Raw genomic sequence first — 23,242 nt, 5'->3', positions numbered from 1 at the left:
CAGTACTTAATAGTGTTTGTGTTTGTTACGTGTTTTGGTGTATTGTGAGAAATACTAAGCAATATGTATAAAATAGTATAAATCATGTGTTAAAATTAAAATCCTTTGTTAACGCTGCTGGATCAGAAGGGTGGTGCTGAGAAGAGAACCGCGCGCGTTTGTAACGGCAGCGCGAACAACAGCCAAACCAGCGTCGACTCGCTCATCGATCTAATCAGCCACACCAAAATTACTCAGAATGTTGAGAACAACAACGGCACTGTCGTCACTGCCTTCAGCAGTCCGGGATCACCACCGAGCTTCGGGAACATGACCAACGAGCAAATACAAAACTATCTCATAGCTAAATTCCAAAACGTCAACACCGACGGCACTGGTGATTCCCCAATCAATAATAACAATGGAACTCTCAAACACAGCCCGTTCTACCAGAATCGTAACGCTTTTCCCAACGTCCCACCCGTCATCGACAATTTTAATAACGGCGATATCGCGGATTTACTTAACATAGAGCCATACTCCAGACACATTGGTGAAAACAACCTGGAGCAAGCAATGAGCGTAGGGCAGTCAGAAGTGTCACTATACAGCGCTAGTCAAGCCACGACGTCTAAAGATTCGACGCCTGAAGCTTGTAGTTCAGATGACGGCGTTCCGTTTATCATGCCCTTGTCGCACAACGGGACGCTGACTGCCACAGGAGAAGACGGGCGCGTGAGGCTGATCGTGCCCGTGAGCCCGTCGGGCAGCACCTCGGACGTGCCGGAGATGCGGCCCGAGACGGCTCCCCAGGGTAACACCCTGACAGTACCCGGGGCGTCGGTCGCATATGCCGCTCCCATCACTCGCTCCACCAGCGAAAAAGTACCCAATCACAGCCATATGATGACGGCGCTCCGGCAACAATGGACCAGGCACACTACTAAGTAAATTAACAAAATCCTACGAACAACAAATGTCGTAGGTAGTTTTATAGGATACGCAATTGCGTCTAAACTCATTCTAGTCAAATTATCGATGAAGTAGTAACCAAAAATATAATTTTAATAAGCTGTGATTATTGATATTAGGTCTTATACATTCGAATTACTGCAGAAGACAAACAAGATAGAACAAGTTCAAACATAATGATTGAGCTCTAAATAGTAGTTTGCGTGACTGCTACATGATGAAAGGCATTAAAATATGAGTGTGGGTTTGAAACAAACGAAGTGAGTTTCTTAAAAGGACCACACGAGTGCCTAATTATGCAAACACTGTTTTATCTACACGCATATTATAAACTCTCTATCATGTATTCACTAACCGCATATTACAGCCGGCATTGGGGCGTTGCTCCTGGCCGTTATTTGCGGATTTTGAAAGCATCCTAGAGGGTTTATGATATGTGTGTAGATAAATACACTTTTACTCTTATTTTTGGAACACATTTGTCTATAAGACCATGTCGGCTAAAATACACATAGCTCAGCCAAAAGAACGGGAAACTTTGTGTGGAAATTTTCATACAATGTTACCATTTTACTTTGCACCAGTGAGTATTAATAGGTATTTATTAAAAATCTGTGACAAGTTATTAAAATAATATAATATAGGTACTGGTCGAACTATTATAATTTAAAACGAAAGACTTCTAAAAGTTCTCTGAAAAGGAAAGACTTAGTTACTCGTACCTATTACTTATTAGTTTTTATCTTCCCTAATAATTCATCATGTACATATTTACCTGTTTACTCTCTCGCTTATGTTCCCCATATCATCACTATTTATGAAAATTATCAATATACTCGTACTTACGAATGTTGTAATATTTTATAATATTATTGTATTAAAATGTATATGTATTGTTAAGTGAACAAGGTTCTCTTTGGATTTTGAGACTTTAATGAAGGTGCCAAATTATTAGTATATATCACATCGCTTATATTGAGCGGTATCACACCATTAACCTAGTATTCTGAAGAGTTTATTTACCTAACTACATATCACTTCCATGTCCAAATGACGTCTCCATTAACTAAGATCCACGGATAACGATCAAGATAGATTATTGAAACAATAATTAATTTGACCTATATAAGCAAACATACCTGTATAAAATTCAATGAAAATCATTGATTTTATTCTAAACAATATATCAAAGAATATCTAATATCTTTAGAGTGCTACTGTGGATCCTAGTAGCTAAGAGCAGAATACTGTTATTACTCGTTTTCATATTGTTTTGAAATACTTGTATTATGTATTAAAACGTACACGAAGTCATGTTTAGGTATATTGTGTTGCCTTTGTGTCCATATTAGATTAGGTACCTACTTGTAGTGATTGTGAGGCTGAATAAATACAATTATATCAGCAAAATAATCTGAAAGTTACTCTATAAATTTTAAAGGATATTTTTAGTAAAAAATAATAGCGTCCCTTTTCTATAGCGGTACCTGTCAATATACTAAATATTATTTATATCTACTCGGTCCATTAGTAAGATCTTAAATCGCATTTTCGAACTGAATCGTATGTGAGTTATATTTATAAAGAAAGTAAAATATTTATATACAAAAATGGTGCCAAAGATCGTCCACGATATGCACCGTGGGCCAGAATAACCCGACATGATTTAAATTTAACCATATTATTCTTCACGGTATTGGTTATGATGTAATGTTAAATTAACAACCCAGCAACTAGTTTAGTAGCTTTTAGAGCATCGTCTTAGTTCGCGCCAAAAACACAATTCATAACTGACACCTGACACTAAGTAATACCTGTGGTGTATGACAGTACAATTATTAGATTGAACTGGCGTAGATATATTAATAAGTAAGTACTTTACTTATTTGTTAATTGTGGAAAGTAAACTCTATTTTGTAAACAAAGCGGTTTTTACTCCAGTTACGAGGTTTTTACTCGTAAGGCATCGGGTCAGAATTTTATGGTTTAACTAAGTTAGTCGGGTTTTTCTATGATACATAGCAACATCTAATATTCTTCAGAACTAGTCGACACGATATGAGACGACGGGTTCTTATCTATTTCTAAGTTAATTTCTTGTAAACAGATTTTTACTATATTGTACTTTTAGATAAAAACTTATATTGTCCAAAGTTTTAAAAATACATATATGCTTTGCGCACCGAATTTGCAAATGGTTTTAACTCGTCGTTTATAAGACCGTCGACTGAAACGATAGGTATCTAGCTGTTGTAGAGCAGCTTTGTAACATTACTACAACAGTACGAAAACTTTATAAAGTTGCTGGTTAATATCAATAAACAGCTATGCATATCAAAAACAAAAGACATAATTAATACTCGACTGCTTTGCTGACACTGGACTGACTATGTACTAAACTAACAACATAGGTTTAGTATAGTTGCTCTTTCCGATGTGTTTGACGTAGATAACTTTTAAGTAAGTTTTTATATGCGTAAACAATGAAGACTGTAGTTACTCAGAGGCTACTCGCCTTAATGCTTTAACTTGTATTCAGTGAGGTATAAGGCACTTAGTACTTACCTACCGAGCAGCGGTGTGTTCATGTCGCAGTTGAAAGGGGAACACTGACACCGTTATAGGATTAATCAATTTGGTAAATGTTATAAGTAATCAATATCGATGCCAATATATGTTGTTCTAGGACAGTATTCCACTCGGCCTCGGCGGTGTGCTTGTTGATAAGTTTTATACACATCAAAAAATGTAATTGTAAGATCTCTGGATGGCTAACCCGAACTGAACTAAATCGGCCTCATCTTATACCTACCATTAAATAGTTGCTGTCTTTATTGTATTGTAAGTCATGTAATCATAACTTATTTTAAGTGAAAGATACTAAGAATATCAAGGAGCAGATTACCGAAAAGTAAAACGAGTGGACCAGGGAGATGTTTATGGAGTCATAGTGTTTTAGCAATGATTGTTTGACGGCCAATGTTAGCTTTAAGTGAAACGTTTCTTGTGTTTACGATAAGCCTTACCTACTAAATATAAATGTTTGTAATTCATTGTTGTTAAAGCAAATTGTTCCTTTTTGAACAGATTTTGTATGCTTGCTAGTAGATATCTAAATAACGAAATACAAACAAAAGTTATGCAGACTATAGTAGTAAAATATAATACTTTCGTAAATGGCCATATCAATAAAAGATCGTTCTAGAACCTAACAACCAATTCTGCATTATACCTACTACTTAGATGTCTTGGATCCAGCAACTTGTTGTTAGAATCATAGTTTTTTGTAAATTAATTTAAGAACTATCATGTTTATCATAGAACAGTTGTTTGAAATTGTAGAAGATACGATTAAGTAGAACGGTGGAAGTGCTCCTCTGAATATATCAATAATTTTTAAATATACGTAATGTTAAAACTTGATCAATGTATACCAAATTCTAAATATTTTAAATGTGAAGCTTTGGATGCAAACCTGGAAATAAAGAATAAACTACTTGTTGAGGTTTTATTATTTCACTGTAATATTCTATAATATAATTATTTGAGCGTCACTGGCTCACTTTCCATTGCTGTTGAAAGTAAACCATGCAGGTAAATATAAAAAATGACGTTTAAATAAATAGGACGGCTAATCTCGTTTTGTCTTACCCGTATACAACTAGGTTTCCCCAACACTGGGAGGGTAATATCAGAAGTGATAATGCAACACCTAACATTACCCAGCCAGTGTTAGGTTGACCTAATCGATGTGTACGGGTAAACGCCGAATCCAGATTAATATTGTTTAAATTTTCGGTGTTTACCCAAAAGGTTCGGGTAATACTAGTTATACCAGGGTATAAACTTTAGTTTAATTAACCTTCTAACATTGCCCGTAACATATACATACATAGATTACGCTAGCTCATTATACTTACTGAATTATATCAGCATGCTAATTAACAACAAGTACCTTTTTAATTTGAAACAGTTGTCTTCGAGTGCAAAGATAGATCGTTGGTTCTCGCTACTGCCATCCACGCCGGCGCTCTCCAGGCCCGAGAGTGGCTTCGTGTCTGGTGTGGACGACGTAGAGCCGGCCACCCTCACCGAGGCCAGGAATCTCCTCCTGCAGCTAGGCGCCAAGAAGAAACGACGCTTCCCTTTACGCTTTACTAGAAGAAAAATCCTAGTTAACAAACATACCCTCTTATAATAGATTAATATACTTTTAAACCACTATAAAGTGATTGAAATCACTATTAACTGATATCTTATTAGTTATTAAACATGCATGCAATTCAATTTGGGGTGCTTAAAATTAAATAATATCAATATTTATGGTAAATCGCACAATGCAATGTAGTGGTGTGTTTTTAGAGTCTAAAATGAGTGATATTAACATTTCAAATAAGACGTTATTATGGTCAATCACATTGAATTCCGGGCCAATTTTTGAGGCCACTATCTACATGGTCACGGTGACAATTTTAATATAAAGGCCTTGAAGGAAACTACGACTTTATTACAAACTGACTGGAATTTAATTTGATTGACTAGTTACTCGCATATTTTGTTGGAAATATCAACAAAAATGTGTAATGGAACAACAAAGAACACAAGATTGTCGATGATCTCGGTTCCTTTTAGGAGAAGTATTCCAGTAAATAAAGATTTAGTTTTTAAGCAACAAGTTTTGATCGGGTAAGTAGTTTGTACTCGTAGGTACTCCTGTTCCATGGCTATCGTGTCTGGTAGACTCTGTGAAACGAGTTGAAACGACGATATAATATGGGGAGACAAAAAAGAACGTACCTAGTTAGTTGTGCCTACACGTACTTGCGTATGTACGTTATAATGCATTACACGCCATAAAAGTATTAAATATTATATCATTAGTCTCACTCCTTCTTTTGAAACGTATTTCATACACTTTTTCTCGAATTACTTAACTCTACTAATGTCATGAATATTTTTATTAGGTAAGTAAGTATAGTTTTATGATAAATTACAAAATGTTCAATTAGTAAGTTGTGAATTCAAATTATTTTCAGATATAAAAAGTAGGTATTTTAAAAGATAGCCATGAAATCTGTAGGTATCTTTGAAATTACAAAAGTTGGATGCAATATAATAAAAAAAACAGAATTCTTACCTCATGTTCATACCTCGTGTTTACTAAACTCATTGGCGATAGACAGACCTAACTCTACTTATTATAATGCGGTATTATTACAATTTGGTTTTATATTATGAATTCAAAGTTTTAACGTAAGTATAATATGTATAACACTTTGTATTATACGAAATCTTAACACGGTCACAAAAAGAGTAAGTTTACCTACTTACATACTTAACTTACTTTTCATACTTAGACATTTACTCTAATTTATATTAATTAAATATATAATGATTAATGATTTTAGAATAATAAAAAGTAAGTAAAGTTATTGTAATTGTGATAACTACCGGTACACCGGTAGTACCTATACCTAGGTACCTACTTATGGTCAGTAGGTACCTAAAGTATTAAATCAATATTATATGTAGAGAATGGTATATGTCTTAATTTTATTACATTTCAAGACTTCAACAGACGTGATCTTGTAATGATGCTCTACTGTGCAGTATTTATTAAGTAGTTAATTAACTATAGCTATGCCCTTTCGTTTTATTTTTGATTATTATAAGAATTAGGAGCGAAAAACAAACTCCATACAAATTTTAAAATACTCCTAACTCTTATAATAATTAAAAATTCGACAAGAAAAAACAAACGAAGGGTCATATGAGGAAAATGGCGACAACGTTTGTATGGAAAGGCGGTTTAGGGACGGTTGGCCACTTTCGTTATAAAATATATTTTGATTTTATTTGCCCAAGTACATCATCAGGTTTTTATGGCAGATTATGAGCGTTAGTTACGTATGAACAATTCGGTCTTGGCTTTACTAAGTTTTAGACTTGTATTATGGCTCCTCTACACGATGGCCCAGCGCTGCGCCAGCGAGATGACCTTGTGGTGGTTGGAACGCATCTACACGTGATCTAACCGGTTTCCAAGATGGACGTGGAAGCATTAGCCGTTGCAGCAATTTATCTAATGGCTCTTCTACACGATGGGCCAGCGTCGGCCATCCCAAGGGACGCATTTATGCGTTAGAGGGAGCAAGTGATATTGCTATCTCATTCTACCGCATGGCTGCGTTCCTTGGAGTGGCCGGCGCTGGCCCATCGTGTAGAGGAGCCATTTGATGTGCGGCCGAAAAACCGACACCGCGGCCAACTCATCGCCATCCCGCGCGCCATAAGCCAACCGACACCACTACCCCCTCAACCCGTTGGCCCAACATATTGGACCAATAGGTTGGGCCATCGTGTAGAGGAGCCATTAGGTATTCTATAGAAAATACAAAGTATTAACAGCTTTGGGCGCACGCTGCGAATTACTGTAGCTTTTTAAGTAGGTTACATAAGTAAAAACTGATAGTCTTTAATGCATTCAGAACAATATCGTCTTTATTAATTTTATTGGCAATTTAGACTAATTTATGGACTTATATGATGCATTTTAAATTATAATTAATAGGTAGGGTAGGTAAATACATAGGTAGGATAGTAATATCTATAGCTAAATTAGTTTGTATTGCATACAGCGACCAAATACTTAAACTTTGGAGGTACTATTTGCTGGTGATAGTATTTGTTACATTTGATAAGAGTGATGTGTTCATGCAATATAGAAAAAGTAGGTACTTAGCTAGAATATTCATTTCATGCTAAATATAAAATACGAGTCGTAGGTACATTCCTTTTGATCGTCTTCTGAAAAACATTAACAACTACATAATACATATATACACGTGCCATAATTATACTAAAAAAACATAATATTTAGGGAACTGCTATTTGATTAGTACCTACCTAATAAATAGACTCGAATTTTGATGTATGTAGGTTTCTTGCAACCTTGCTAAATATTAGGGCTATTTTGATTAAGTGTGTTAGCTACAAGAGAAGAAAGCTTATTAATTTCTTAATACCTAAGGTAAAGTAAAGGTAACTGAGTATTTCACCAAAAGTCATTAGTCACGATATTATGCAATGTACAGTCACCACACGGGATTGTTATACCATTTAGGGTTCTTGCTAAATAGGAAATTATATAACGTAAGTATAGAACAACCAATTTTGCTAGGACCCTAAATGGTGCAACAATTGCGGAGCGTGATGGTACATATACATTTTCGAAACGAGGACAGCAAGAAACTGTGTGATGTTGATCACACAATTTTGAAATCGCACATCTTTTTGAGAAACACGATTCTGTTTTTAATATGGCGTGATGGCATCCAACCTATACGTACATAATTTACAGAATTATAGTGTATAGGCAAAGAGAATAGATAGTAGTATAGGTAAGTTCCGATGTTGACAGGTCGCATTCATTGACATTCGTAGAGCACTTTAAAGTCTCTAAAGCCTGATATTAGCATTTAAGTAATACATATTTGTAAGATCATTCAAGTCTATGTTGAGATGTTGGCAAATACAAATAATACAGTATGTATTAAGTACAGTCGAGTGCATAAATATTATGTATATTACATTTCTTCACTTGAAGCCATTGCAATAAGATGAAAAAATGTATACCTAAATATTTATGCACTCGACTGTACACATTTACGTACCGTCAGGTTACTTTAGTCCACAACTTACAACTATGGTCCAAGTTCAAGTTCCAGTAAAATATGAATACATATAATATCTAAGCAAAATAAATGTAACGAGTACAAATCAAAAAGGCTCCTTGATAATCAACGTTAATAACTTGATCATAGTTGTATTAAGGACTATAGTTACCTGATTTTACGGTACCTACATCTTGTATAAGGCCCCTTTCAAGACATAACCAAAATAAAAAAAATTGGTTCGCAATTAGTAGCAATTCGGCTTGTCAGGCGATGATGTTCGAAGAAAATTATTAAAGAACATGTATCCTAAAGTAATACCTATGCAAGGTTCTTGGTGCACATCATCTAGGTAGGTAAAGTAATTTCGTGTACTTTTACTGTAATACGTAGGTAGGTAAACAGAGATGTGAACTGACTGATTAAATGATATATTTATGTGTTCTTTTGATATGGTTTTGTTAAGATAGAATAAAATTACTACATGCATTATTTCATTTGTTTTTATTACGTTATTCCTTTTTGGTGACTTCAACAATGTTTGTGTTAACTGTCGTCTGTGTCACACAATGGAATCAATTAAATTTTAGGCGAGTGTAAATCCATACTTAATGTACCTATTGTATTTGTACCTACTGTACTACTTTTTGAAAGTCCATTCATAAATATTATTCCCATTCATTCATTTAAAAATAGAGTTTATTACATCTACCTTTTCGTCGTACAGAGGAAGGTAGAGTTATTTCAATATATATTATTTCCCTGTCCCTCTTTACAGCAGCTGTCTCTATAGGGGCTATTCATAAATTACGTCATTTCAAATTTGGGTCTGGACATCGGATGATGGTAGCATGACGTAGAAGGGGGCGTCATTCCCAGACATCTTCTCCCGCATCTTTAAAAAGTGTTTCCATGAGTAAAAAAGGGAATGAAATTCGTGTTTCTCTAAACTGTAAAGCTATAAAAAATTACGTACTAAACTAGAATCAATAATAAAATAAGTTATAATAAATAAACATCTAAGGACATTGGCTGTACAGTCACCTGCAATAATATGTTACTCTTCGAAGGCCGCAAAAATATCTGACAGGATCTTATTTGTAGAGCCATAAGAGCGTGTCACATATTTTTGCGGCCTTCAAAGAGTAACATATTATGGTATAGTATATGGTATATAGTAACAGGTGACTGTACCATCATCATCTACTATTTGATTGTTTTAGGAAATAGTAATAAATAAATCATTTTAAAAGTTTTTATTGTACAATTAAGCTATAAACGCATTTTTTGGAAAATTACGTCATTTTATTTGGTGGGGGGGGGGGGGGGGAATAAGGGGGGCCTTATTCGAATTATGATGGTTGAATGATTTTAGGGGGGGGGGGGTCTAAAATCGTCAAAAATAGATGACGTAATTTATGAACAGCCCTAGCCAGCCATAGCAGAGTGACCAAGTGTCCTGAAAAAAGGAAGTTTACTACTTTATATAAATCGATTTATAATTATTAATAATATGGAAGATAGTGTCGTGAACAATTGGCTTCTGACCTTAATGTGAGTGGTGCATGCTCATGAGCTAAAAATAATTCATGATCACTTGCGTCTGGTTGGCGGACTCAGGAAATTATAATGTACCTAAAGGATGACTCACGCTAGATCGGGCCGGGCCCGAGCCGACGTGTCGGACATGTAATTTTCTATGACGGCTGATAGGTGATCACGTGGTGCTTTCTATAGAAAACGAAGCGACGGAAGCTAAGGCCCGGCCCCGGCCCGGTCTAGCGTGAGTCAACCTTAACTCATAACTCTTATTTGTAGAGTTGTAGACGAACAAACCAAAGAGTATAGAGTTAGACCAAGAAAAGTCTGCAGCGATTTTGACAGCCCTCGTAGTGCCAGTGTTATTTTAAACGTCAAAGTTCTATGAAATTATGACGTATAAATAACACTTGCACTGCGTGGGCTATCAAAATCGCTGCAAACTTTTATTGGTCTAACTCTAGTAAGTATATTGAACAAACTCCGTTCCTAAAACCAATCCTTTGCGTCTCGTGGTGTCGAACCACTGTATACTAATATACCTACCGAGTATTTCCTCCCTCGCCGAGAAAAAAGAAATATATATATATATATATATACGAGTACTTACCTACTAAAGAAAGTACATACGCTTACTACGAGGAATATCGTACATTCACCCGCCTGTTCCTATCTCTATTACAAGCGCATATTTATATTGCTGTCCCGCTCCCACAGTGTCATTCGCGAGTGCGATAGATTTTTCTAAGTGGCCGTCCAGGAATTTTCAGTATGCCCTAAGTATCGGGATGAGATGAGTGATGACCAGTGATCGTTAATTTTCCAGCAATTTTGGTGCAGCATAGTAAAAATAAAGGATTCTCTTAATTTTTTTCTAGGGAGAGGATTGGTTAAGGTTAAAATTACTGTTATTAACCCTAATTATCTATTCCACCTAGAGTAGGGCATACAGATGCTTTTAACCAACAATGCTGCACCAAAATTGCTGGAAAATTAACGATCACTGGTGATGACAAATCACAAAGAAAAGTCACGTGATGTTTTCCATATAATTATTTAAGTGTCACTTGGCCAGCCCCTCTGAGAAAGGTCAACGCCCCAGCACAGATACTTTCATTCTTCTGAAGTGATCAATCTATCTATTCAGGATACATAATTAGTATTCGACAAGCGTGCTTGTTACTGCATGTTTCGACATAATATAATTGAAGCTGTGACCTGTAGCAAAGTATTAAAAGTAAGTAAGAAAAATATGGATAGATACTGAATTTACGTCTTACGTGCTGTGCTGAACGTGCCACATGCATCGTGAAGTTACCTATAATTTAAAGTTCACTCTTCTTCTCGGTACCGTACGGCTGGCCACTAGTTTGACACTGGCATATTCGCTAATATCTAACTTACTTTCTATGCATCTTGCTCGTACTGGCAAATTGCGAGCGAGATGTATGGAAAGTAAGTTACGCAGATGTCAGCGAATATGTCAGTTTGACACTGATATGGATAACTTTGAATAAAATGGCCCAAAAAGAAGATACCTACTTGGCCAGCATTCCACATACAGAACAAACATCAGCAATACGTGCTAGTTTGCTTTTCCACATATTTGCGTCATTAAAGATTGATGATCGTGTATTTGACAGCCTTGGCACGGATCGCCCGCGGCCCTTCGCGGCATATGCCCGGCACGTGTGCTACCCGGTAATAGACAATGCTACATATTATACTGGATTTGTTTTTATTTCAAGACTTGACTCACAATAAGGCGACATTTATTACTCGCTAAAATATTTATGTGGTGATTCGTGGTAGGTATTCCTCATTTCTGTTGTATAGCTTTCAAGCAACTGCCCGTCGTCGGTTCAGTAAAAATAGATACTTACCTACCTTCATTCCGATTCCCTTCATGTGAACGGAAAAGCGCTGAATTAAATAAGGTAGGTAAGTAAGTAAATAAAAATAAGGTGAAGTGGGCCGAAGTCGATTCGCGAACTTTAAATAGGTATTAGGTACGTATAAAATGGCGGATTTGCAATCTTTACCGCTTTAGGCCCCAGGCCCTGTAGCCGCCCCTTTCTCAGCACCCATCATATTAACTACATTTTGAGTTATTTCTTGTTATCATCTGCGATTTTTTGCCACAATTTGCCGCCCCTAATATCTTGCCGCCCTAGGCCCGGGCCTACTTGGCCTTAGGGCAAATCCGCCACAAGTAGGTAGAGTCAGACAAATAAGCTAACACTGCATTAACGTAGACGTGACAAAGTGTGGGAGTGTCACAATAAACGTTATATCCACACTTTATTTTTGCAAACTCCGTGCAGCAGAGTTAGCTTGGTGAACCCTACCAATATATGAAAAAAAAATACTCAACATCACGAAAGTTCCCTTGAAAGAAATCGACACGAAGGTTTCGTATACCGGCTTCGGTCCCTGCACAACACAATACTTAGATTACCTAGCCCTATGTCCGAAATATTTATGTTGGAATTATTCCCAACGGCACCCATATTTGCACAAATACCACAACAATACAACAGCTACTTCTTTCACGCGAACGGGAAATATAATGTTCCACAACATAAGCATAACAACATCGATTGCGTTCGTATATATCGTGATGCACGTTAAATCGCATAAAGAAACGAGTTTTGATCCGGAGTGGTTGTTATTGCCATTTGCTTACTGAGCTTGCTCAAGTTCAGAGAACCAATGAAGTGTGATCTCGGGGTACGTAGCCAACACGCCAATTGTTTACGCTCCATAGCGAACGAAGCGCAACTGTTACTGTCGCACTAATATGGAAGAGTGATAATATAGAGACACAAGGCTACCCTGATCTAAGCTGTAATTAAGATGGGATATGCAGATGCCGATGTGGTATTTTCCATTAAAACTTTGATGTCTATCTGTCTTACTTTTCGAAAGTACCTACCTGTACGTCTACCATCAGTTTTGACATTGACATATACTCTCACGTCTACGTAACTTACTTTCTATGCATCTCGCTCGTACTCGCATATTAGTGCAAGCGAGATGTACAGAAAGTAAATTACGTAGACGTGAGCGTTATGACAATGTAAAAACTGGTGGTAGACGTACTGGTTAATCGTATACGTAGGTAATTAATCATTTAATTGTAGCTCCGAACTACTAACTAGTAAATAATATGTTAAGGTAGCTAACTAGTTACTTACGAAAAAAATAAAAAATAAATATTGATAATACCGAATTGGTCTGATTGCATCTGCCTTAGGAAGGTTACATTACAATAATATACCGGTTTATCTGAGGCGTAGGTACCTATGTCCAGTAAGCGATGAGAATAGCAATTGATGACTTCACCGAGGTTGACCAGGTCAATTCATCGACCAAGTATTTCACAATAACGGGCTTGGGTGTCAAACGGAACCCTGTCCTAAACCTCCGCAATCCGTTGTGGGATTGTCAGATGGCTGTATTTGACTGTTCGCGCAGAAGGTCCGAGTACTTCTAGATTATGGAAGCGGTTGGGTTTGCGACGCGCCGTATATTCGCGTGTTTTATTTAGGTAACACTATACTATACATACATGGCTTAGTACCTTATTTCAATGTGTGTATGTACATGACGCATATGTATTACAATTTTATAGAGGTTACATTGTTTTATTGTTATCACAAAATAACTCGACGTTAATAGTTTAATTCGCGGAATTGTCCGAGGCGACGGTGGAAACAATTAAACCATCAAGACGGTCTGTCGTGCCTGAAGAATTACCACTGGGTGTATAATTACATGTCCAATCTGCTAGAGACCAAAGGACGTGCAAATCGAATCGAGTAGCGTAAATGATTAGATAAGACAAGTGACTTGGGTATATTTTCCTTGCGATTATATTTACGTCACTTTGATAATATAATATTGAATATGCAGTAGCTTATTAGGTTTCTATTTCATTCTATACCTAGTCATGTGTAGGTAAACATCGTCAATTTTTCAATTATCTATGGGCGCTACGACGTTAATGGGAAACTCAACGTAATTCGCTAAAGTTGTTTGTGTTTTGTACGTTAACGTTAATTTAACAAATAGGTACCCAGGTAGTTAACGCAAATTGGCCTTTTAAGTGGCTGCCAGTGAAGTGGATGCAAAATTTTATTCAATTGAGTGCTACATAACGTAGTATTGTCCCTACACCGAAGAATACAAAAAATCTAAGCCCCATCTGTTCCCAATCTCTCCTCTTTTTGTGTGGTTTGTTCTTCGGGCATGGAAATGTCCCTTATCAAACTACTTTAAGTATACTTTAAGTACTGTCTTAATAATGAATTAATTATTGTTCAACGACATAATATTTATAGAGTGAACAACAACTATAGGTACGTTTAGAGGGGAGAAGCTCTACAAAACTGGAATAAACAAAAAAAATATAAGGATTTGTGTAGTTTTTTTCCAGTATCTCAGGAAATATTGGAAAAGTCTAAATAATGTAAGATCGGTACCTAAACATGCAAGTTTTAGACTCCCTACATCTACAGCCATCTGCTTGAACAGGTGTTTTTCTTGTTGGATACGAAACAAAAGAAATTACGTGTCAAAATTTATGAAACAGGCATGATTTGGTAGTTAAAAACAATCCTGCATCAAACGGTGACCAGTGACTAGACGAAAACGACGGCACCTCCACCATAAGTACTTAATGTTGTGGCGAAAGTTGTTGGTCTGTGTCGGAGTAGTGTTGTGTTTTATTCGTGCTCTCCGATGTGTGTAGACTGTAGACCGTGTAGGCCCCAGTACACAGGCGGTCGAACATACGCACGCACGCTACGTGTCGAATAGGACTGGCAGAGGAGAAATCGCCGTTTTAAAACTCGTACAATGTGACACATGTGATTTGGATTAACACGGATTAAAATCTCGAGGTCACATTTAGTAAGTACCTAATGCATAAATTAGTAAGTTTACATTTCATACCTGAGGTTAAAGGGGTCATAATGTTTACATGCTTTATTTCACTATTGCAAATTATCTCATATCTTAAGGAGAGCAATGGCATATGTAACATGTAAATATACGTTGAATAACCTTGTTAGTTAACGGAAAGGTGTTTATTCATCCATACATGTTAATCCACTCATTCTTCGCTCTGTAACCGTTAAGCCGTTAACTGGCCTCTACCTTATGCATACCCCAAATACCTTATCAATAATATATACCGAATTTCACTAGTTAAATGCCTAATTAGTTACCTATAAATAAATAACTGACTACTATTAATAGAATACAAAATATACAAATGCATTGGCCTGCTATACCTACTTTTTGACAGTTAAATTAATAGTTGATTCTCTTTCTTTGGCCAAAATTAGAAGCGATTAAGACACAGTTATAAATATGCGTGTGAGGCCTCTAAAACATAGATGACGAAATATTGCTTGGCGAATGTAATATCTAAAAGGATAGGTACATAAAAACAGCTCAACCGGTTATGCATTTGCCCAAGTGCCTACCTGCAGTCTGTATGCACTTAAATGCCTATAATGTCCATGACGTCAACTTGGAAACAAAGTTTTACATTTCTTAGATTTGATTAAACACTTGCCTGCGTAATTTTATCGTTGTGTAACGTGATATCAAATAATCAAGAACAATTTGAACATTAGCTTTTAATGAACACCTGCATAATACGAGTAACATTATATCGGTTACAGAGAGGGTTCTTTATATTGTACGAGTTGTAGGTACATTATATACCTACTTTGTACCTATTTACTGGCAATCGCAACAAATACCCAGCATGAATTAAAGGGTTATTTTCAATAGGTACGTAGTTTATCGATTATTCCGTATCGTAAACTGGTGTTACTTTGATTCGTGGGGTAACCTTGATCATCGATTTTTGAGGAATAGGCAGTTGATTTTTGAACGCGAACTTAAATATTTTATGATGTGGTTGGCGACCTTAACATAAATACATGATAAGAAACCAACTCCTTGTAGTTTAAAAATCGATGATCAAGGTTACCCAACGAATCAAAGTAACCCCAGTTTACGGTAACTATTTGTAATACCTACCTACCTATGCAATATCAATGCTTTTTCTTTGGAAGTTAATAGCCATCATATCATTCAACAATAAGTAGTAGGTAATTAAGAAAATATTCAATTCTGTATTTTTTAACTAGTGCTGCGGGCTCAGCACGGTTCCATTTTTATCGACTATCACTATGCGCGTCCCTTTCGCACTTACATACTTGTTAGAACGTGACAGGCATGGTGAGAAGGGATAAAAACGCGACCGTGCTAAGCCGCCTGGAATAGCTAATCATGTTGCATTTTTTGCTTTCACCTTTTTTTAATAATTATGGAAATGGTATGGACGCTGCGACAAACTTTTATAGTTGGCTTAACTTTTGGATAACTGTTGGATATATATTAAGAATCATTAATCTATTTATTAAGACTAATTACGACACATTGTCGTTATACCTACTTCTAAGAAGTATTTTCGTTAATGCCGGGAAAACTATGCTACAGAGGTTACGTTTGCGTAGCTACGAAGCAAAGACTAGTGTTAAATTTCTTATTCCAGTATCAACCCTGGCACCAATAATGAAGAAGCCGGGAGCCGGCTCCAGCAAGAGCGGGCTGGGTTCCATCGGCAAAAGTGGACTTGGTGGCGGAAAGAGCGGAGTCACTTCAGGCAAGGGCAGTGTAATGGGCTCTTCTAGCAAAACTGGGAGTTCCCCCGCCAAAATTATTAGTTCTACTACCAAAAGCTTCTCAAGTCCTATAAGTAAGAACAGCGGAACATCGATACCGAAAAGCGCTAGCCCTAAAACATCGAAATCATTCGATTTCTCACCAAGTAAATCAAAGCCCCTCACCCCGTCATCACCAAAAAGCTATCCGTCGTCATCTTCGTATAACGTATACGGAACACCTAAGAGTGGAAAATCGACGTCCTTTGGCATTATATGGATTCCAACTGGCAAACGCAGCAAAAAGAAGGACATTGTGCTCAACTACAATAATGACGATCGACGACGAGAGAGGTCACCCTCTTTTTACAAACTGTAAGTACCGGTGCCGATAATAGGCTAAATAATTTATTTTCTGGGTTGAACTGAGTCTGGGTTCTTACGAACAGGAATAATGAAGCAGTATAGTATCAAAGACATATCTAACTTCGTATAAGACGAATAAAGTCTAAGGATAAAACGTGCCTCGGAATTCAAGTAAAAGTCATTCTCGAATAGATGCCGCACACACCTTTAGCCTATTCTCGGCTAGATGGCGTGACGAAACCGTTTCATATTTAACAATTTTAACACATAGAAATCAGTGAATGAACATGGATCAAAATGATATAAAAATAATAAAATCATTTATCCATATATATACATTTTTTGATATTTTTATACGTTTTAATTTTGAGTTTTAGTCGTGTGGCGATAGATGGCAGTAAATTTACAGTGACTTCAAAATTTACAATGACAGGACCCCTCTATACTATCTATTCTTTTTGATAGTATCTACACCTAAGTACCATAACTAAATCTCACGAATCCCGAAACAATTCTCTTTCGTCACACTATTAGATAGAATACACTTATGATTCCATACCGTAAAAGTATAAAAGTTTGCCCTTTAACATAACTTTGCCCAACGCGTCAAAGTTCAGTAAAAGCGAAATAACTTAAAAGTAGTTACAGATACACTTTCTGAAGAAAGAGAAGATAGTGTATGCCGCCGTAATAAGAAGCCGTATGGGGTTGGCAACTGTCAAAGGTTTACATAGATGGTGTCATCATAGCTTGCCCCTTTTTCTATGAGGTTTGGCTTAAAGGGCTGGCATCCAAGGCATAAAATTCCATTAAAAAAACAAAAACTTGACACATTTCTAGGGATTGACAGGCACTTGACAGAGCAAGCTATGCTGGCGCCATCTGCTAAATACTTCCGAACCATCGAACTCTCTGAACAGGAGTGCCAACACTGCCATGATAAAAATACAACAGTGTCACAGACTGTCACAGTCACACTGTCATGAGTAATGAATGCATAGTATATATGAAATGTTGTGAGAAGTGAAAGTGTAGTTGCATTGTCGTATTTTTGTTTTTCTACTCTGAAACAAAACTAAATTTTATGTAATAAATAGTGAAAAGAATTAAACGTAAATAACAATATTTTAAATGGTCCATTTGGCTCTGTAAGATTAAAAATTGGTGACTATAAGTAATACTTGTGTTTACAAAACAGCTTGCAAACTTTTTGGTTTGTATTTTACGACAATGCAAGAACAAGAAACTAGCAATTTTGAAACAATCAGAAACACATGGCGTCGATTGTCTGGTGAACGAATTGAATCTGCATTAGTGAGGTATTTCATAAAACCAACAAGATATTGCATACGAGTTTGTTTACATTATTCTTAGAAACGGTGCGCGTGTCACCAGTATGTATTACGATCGCATTGAATGCAACAAGAAACTTCGGCATCACGTATATTCGTGTCGTATAGGCCTCTGTGAAATATAGTTTTCGTTTTTTATAGCATGTCCGGTGATTCTCATGACACAACTCACAAGAAGACCGATGATGACACAGGCCTATTAATTGGTCCGGATCGCAAGTTACCCACAGCCACATTAGCTGCTACGGAAACGGCGGTGGCAGCAAATATTACAGCTTCCAACTTAGATGAGAAACAGCATCTAATAAAACAAGACAATGATGAAACTAAAGTGAGTATTTTTGTCCAAGTAATGTATGAACTCAATGACTGTACACATTTGAATGTTACATTATTAGGTACTGCACAATAACTAGTGTAAGTATGTGGGCATTAGATATCCCTTTGGGTAATTCTGAAAATCACTAATAATTATATGAAATCAGTCTGTTTCGGAATTGCCTTCTAGTCCCATTGCTTGAGAGATTTTCTTAACATCTATAAAGAATACATTTTATTGACTAATGATTAGCAAACATTATATTACTTGTATGGAAAAAATTGTGACGTTCATGACTGGCATTTCGCCATCATGTGCCCAATACCCTGATCCATTGCTTCTAGGGGAAACGGATATTATTGCCCACTTTCTAGACATACATTTTAGATCAGTCATTTCAATGCATTTAATATCAAAAAGAATAGTTAATTTACACAAAATCTAAAGTAATGACAGGTAAAATTGACAATATAGCAATGGGCAACATAGCTGCCAGTGATATGTTATTTAATGATGTTAATTAATGAAACATTATTTCACAGGAGGCAGCTGGTGATGCTAAGGACAATGAAGACACTGATGATGATAAAGACTATTTAAGCAATGAGGAACCCATAAGACATAAATTGCCTGACACCTCTGAACCGGACAGTGTTTACCTCCGAGCCCCACCTCCACACAAAGCTCGATCAGCCACCTCTACACAGGAAGAAGACAGCTGTGGTATTAAGTGTCTGTATTATACTCTGCAATGCTGTGATTGTGTTCTTATGTAAGCTGCCATGCATTTTAGAGGTAGGTATGTTTCTAAAGGCCTGGAGCCAATAGGAATGCCAGTGTTTGCAAATGTCATTGAATTATTTTATTTTTTTTTTCAAGGAAATGAGTAATTTGTAGATAAATATAACTGGAGCAATCTATGGCATGAATTGCAAGATATTGTAATACATATTATGATAATGGTTTAGGAGCTGATAAAATAATTCTAGAAATTGTAAATTATCTCTGGTTTTAAGTACCATTTTGATTTTTTGTTGATATCGAAGATAGGCATTCACTCACTCAAGGCTGACAATTTATTAACTTGAAACTTTAAAAACATGTTATTGTGGTATTAATTGTTCAGTATGTCATATAAGCATAGTGCTACTGCAACTATTTCTCCCGCAACATGTGATAAAGACAGTGACTTTCTCACTCTTGAATATTGTTTTATTAATTTCTCATGGCGCCCTATTGATTCCTGGAGTAAAATTATGTCTATTTTGGTTAACGGACAATTATTCGCAGACGGATTCTCCAAGTAAAGTATGGCAGAATTTCATCATGCAATTGGTTGTTTTCAAGAGTAGTCAGTAGGTAGCACAATGCAGATTTACTTTTATATCAAATACAATAAAACACTGGCAAGAATGTGAATCTTGACATCTGGTATTGTATGATAAAAGCCCCATCTACCTACTAATAAATCAGTCTGCAGAACGATGTTTGGCGAAACGTTGTCTGCTAAATGATAATCTGCGAAAAATTGTCGTAGTATTATATTAGGAGCCCATTTATCACATTCCAAACATGCAGTTAGTTTGTATGATCATTTATGCTTTATAAAATGTAACTTTTCAATACCATTTGACAGGATAAGAAAGTAAAAAAAAGCTTTTACAGGTGAAGAAATTTCGTGCTGAAAGTTTATTCTTGTGATTAATTATCCCAGTAGATATTTGCTTGCACAATCTGTAAGGCTGCTTTAGGTTTTAGTTGATAAAATAAGCCATTTAAGAAACAATATTCCTAAACATTTGTGATAATGACAAATCAGAGATCTACTTTTTATAAATTCATATTTTGACTTCTCATGAGATCTTTATATATTATACTTAAGTTTAAGTAAACATAAGATAGAATTACCTATATGAACACCATTGTATGGTGCTATTTTTGGGTCCTTATGAGTAATGGTGTAAATCTATTACTAGATTAGGTGCTTTCAGAATCATTAGTTTACCAGACTGTAAACGCCCCTGTGAGCTTTATATCTTCTATACAATAATTGTTATGTTAGTTTAAATATGGACCATTTGATACAGAAGACTCCTGAGGGCACATTTACATAAGGCTTACATTAAGCACAGTCAGAGGAGTACTAACTGCCGCATTGCGATAACTTTACTGCATAGAAAGTTGTTTGTAGGGGGTTGGGGTCAGTTATATATGCAGCTTACTGTACATAGTTTGACGTACAGTCAGCGTCATATATTAGGTAGCATCCAAAGTATTCAAATAGTTCGGTATACCATATAATTTGTATGGCGTACCGAACTATTGGAATACTTTGGATGCTACCAATATATGACGCCGACTGTACACTGACAGTAGCTTACTGTGAGCAAAGATTTATTGATTGTTTTAGATGTGTAATGTCCCTGGTTGGAACTGTCAAATTAGTAGCGCGAATTTGTCTTAGACTTAACCCTTTGACCATTATTTTTTTATAGCAATGAATCGAGAACTTTAACGATACGGACAGCATGAATTATTTTTTTTATGATTTTTGAGAAAGAGAAATGTATATATTATTTCGGGGTTTCTGAATTATAAGACGGCAATATGTTTGCCGCTATCAGCCAAGGGCAGCAAGTGACAAGACCGTCATGTCAGTTTGCCGGGGGAACTACGGGTGGCATGAAGTATCTAAAATGAATAAATTAAAAACCAATAGAATGATAAGAAATAATTAAAACCTTTATATCATTTAACTTAAAAAGATTTTTTGTTTATTCTGTTTATAATATTTTTAATATATACTATTATATGTAGGTATTGTATATTATTTCCAAGTAGGTATTGTAATCCCAGCAAAACTGTGGATAGGTTGCTAGCATGTAATAATTTGAATTATTGAATTAGGCTATTGCTCCATATATAAATCAATATCAAATAGTAGCCTAACCTACCCTTTCCTTTAATAAACACCAGACACTTAACGGATAGTGGCAAATATATTGCAGTCTTAATTTTTTTAAATTATCAAACAACAGATTTTTTTTCCTTAAAACTTTATATCGCCAAACTTGTCTCTGAAACTAGAGAATTGTGACTATCGGATAAATCCAGCAAAGAAAGTTTTATTTACAGACCTTTTTGATCAAATGTAGGCAATAGTTAAAAATCTAAGTTCAGGCCTAAGAATCATCATTTAACAAGGGATGAAATAACGTTTATCAGCTCTCCTTTTTTTCGTAGATTGTTACGAGTATATTCTCTTATGCGAACAAAAATTTATATTAACTAACAACACGTTCATTGAGAAAAAAAAAATATTTGAGTGGTATGGCGGCAAATATCTTGCCGTTACCCACTAAAGGGTTAAACACAACTAATACAATACTTACCAATTGTCTTTGCTGTGAGCCACAAACTGTGAGCCTGATGTGAATGTGCGTTAGATTAGAAGTCTTCATTTGTACAAAAAAGATGAATTGTAGGTGATATAATATTACGTTTTGAGTATATACGCCCTTTTGTAACTGCCAGTAAATAAACTGTTTACCTGATGAAGTGTAAAATATATTTTAGTATAAATAAATAAAAATATGCGTCCATTGTTTTACTCTTTATTAGTTAGTTCAAACAGCCAGTAACAAAAAATGTATATGGGTCAGTTAACTTTTAGTCCTACATCTTACGTTGGATATTGTTTGTCGTTGTCGTGTATATGTCGGCGGCCGATCGTGACATCAGGCAGATCGTGATGTTACTGTGTAATGTTTTGACGGTAGTCACATTAAACCAATAGATAGGTTCGTTATTAGGTTGCTTCAGATGCCCGAAGGGTAAACTGGCCAGAAATAGCGAAACGGGGCTCCGTCGACTCATGGAACTAGACAAAGATTTTCACGTTTCACGATATGCCTAGGAATTTCATGATCTGCCTGATCTTACGATCGGCCGCCGACATATACACGGTATCATTGGCCGCGCAACATACCTACATAGCTGTTAGGAAACTCGAAATGTAAGGACAGAGGAAATTAGGAAATGTAAAGTGGCCTCGCCGTCCATAGAGAAATATAGTAAGAAAAGAGTGCTCACTCCATACATCAGTTTTGCTACCAAAACGACTATTATTTTCGCAGTCGACATCTAGCATCGAGTAGCGGAATTATCAGTACCGCCACTTGATACTAGAATTCTCTAGTGTCGCGACTCACGAAAATTGTATTGAACAACGATTTACAACTACCTAATATTAAAAGCAGAAGGAGTTGAAAATAGAGTTCCGGTTATTTAATCTGGTTATTTTATAATATTAGCTGAAAATTGTTGAGCATTAGACTTTTCGGTCGTCGGAACATCTAT

General features: G+C 36.1%; 2 protein-coding genes across 4 annotated transcripts in view; both read left to right on the top strand.

The window, feature by feature from the left end:
* The window catches only part of LOC134803938 (carboxyl-terminal PDZ ligand of neuronal nitric oxide synthase protein), a 185,427-nt gene extending 180,272 nt beyond the window's left edge, over positions 1–5,155 (top strand). For 2 of the 3 annotated variants that reach the window (XM_063776765.1, XM_063776764.1), the window contains one exon: positions 127–4,455. In XM_063776765.1, coding sequence (XP_063632835.1) covers positions 127–930 — 804 coding nt within the window. In that variant the 3' untranslated portion in view covers positions 931–4,455. Of the gene's footprint in view, positions 1–126; positions 4,456–4,924 lie in introns of those variants that run through there. The other variant, XM_063776766.1, reaches the window with a different exon arrangement.
* Positions 5,156–14,916: 9,761 nt separating this feature from the next.
* Positions 14,917–22,481, top strand: LOC134803974 (uncharacterized). The gene is made up of 4 exons (XM_063776821.1): positions 14,917–15,077; positions 16,738–17,221; positions 18,706–18,895; positions 19,426–22,481. The coding sequence occupies exons 2-4, from the start codon at positions 16,758–16,760 to the stop codon at positions 19,657–19,659; spliced, it is 888 nt and encodes a 295-aa protein (XP_063632891.1). The 5' UTR covers positions 14,917–15,077; positions 16,738–16,757; the 3' UTR covers positions 19,660–22,481.
* The last annotated feature ends 761 nt before the right edge of the window (positions 22,482–23,242 follow it).

This window comes from Cydia splendana, chromosome Z, assembly GCF_910591565.1.
Source record: "Cydia splendana chromosome Z, ilCydSple1.2, whole genome shotgun sequence".
Classification (NCBI taxonomy): domain Eukaryota; kingdom Metazoa; phylum Arthropoda; class Insecta; order Lepidoptera; family Tortricidae; genus Cydia; species Cydia splendana.
Note: the sequence above shows the minus strand (reverse complement) of the source record. Positions and strands in the feature narration are given on the sequence as shown.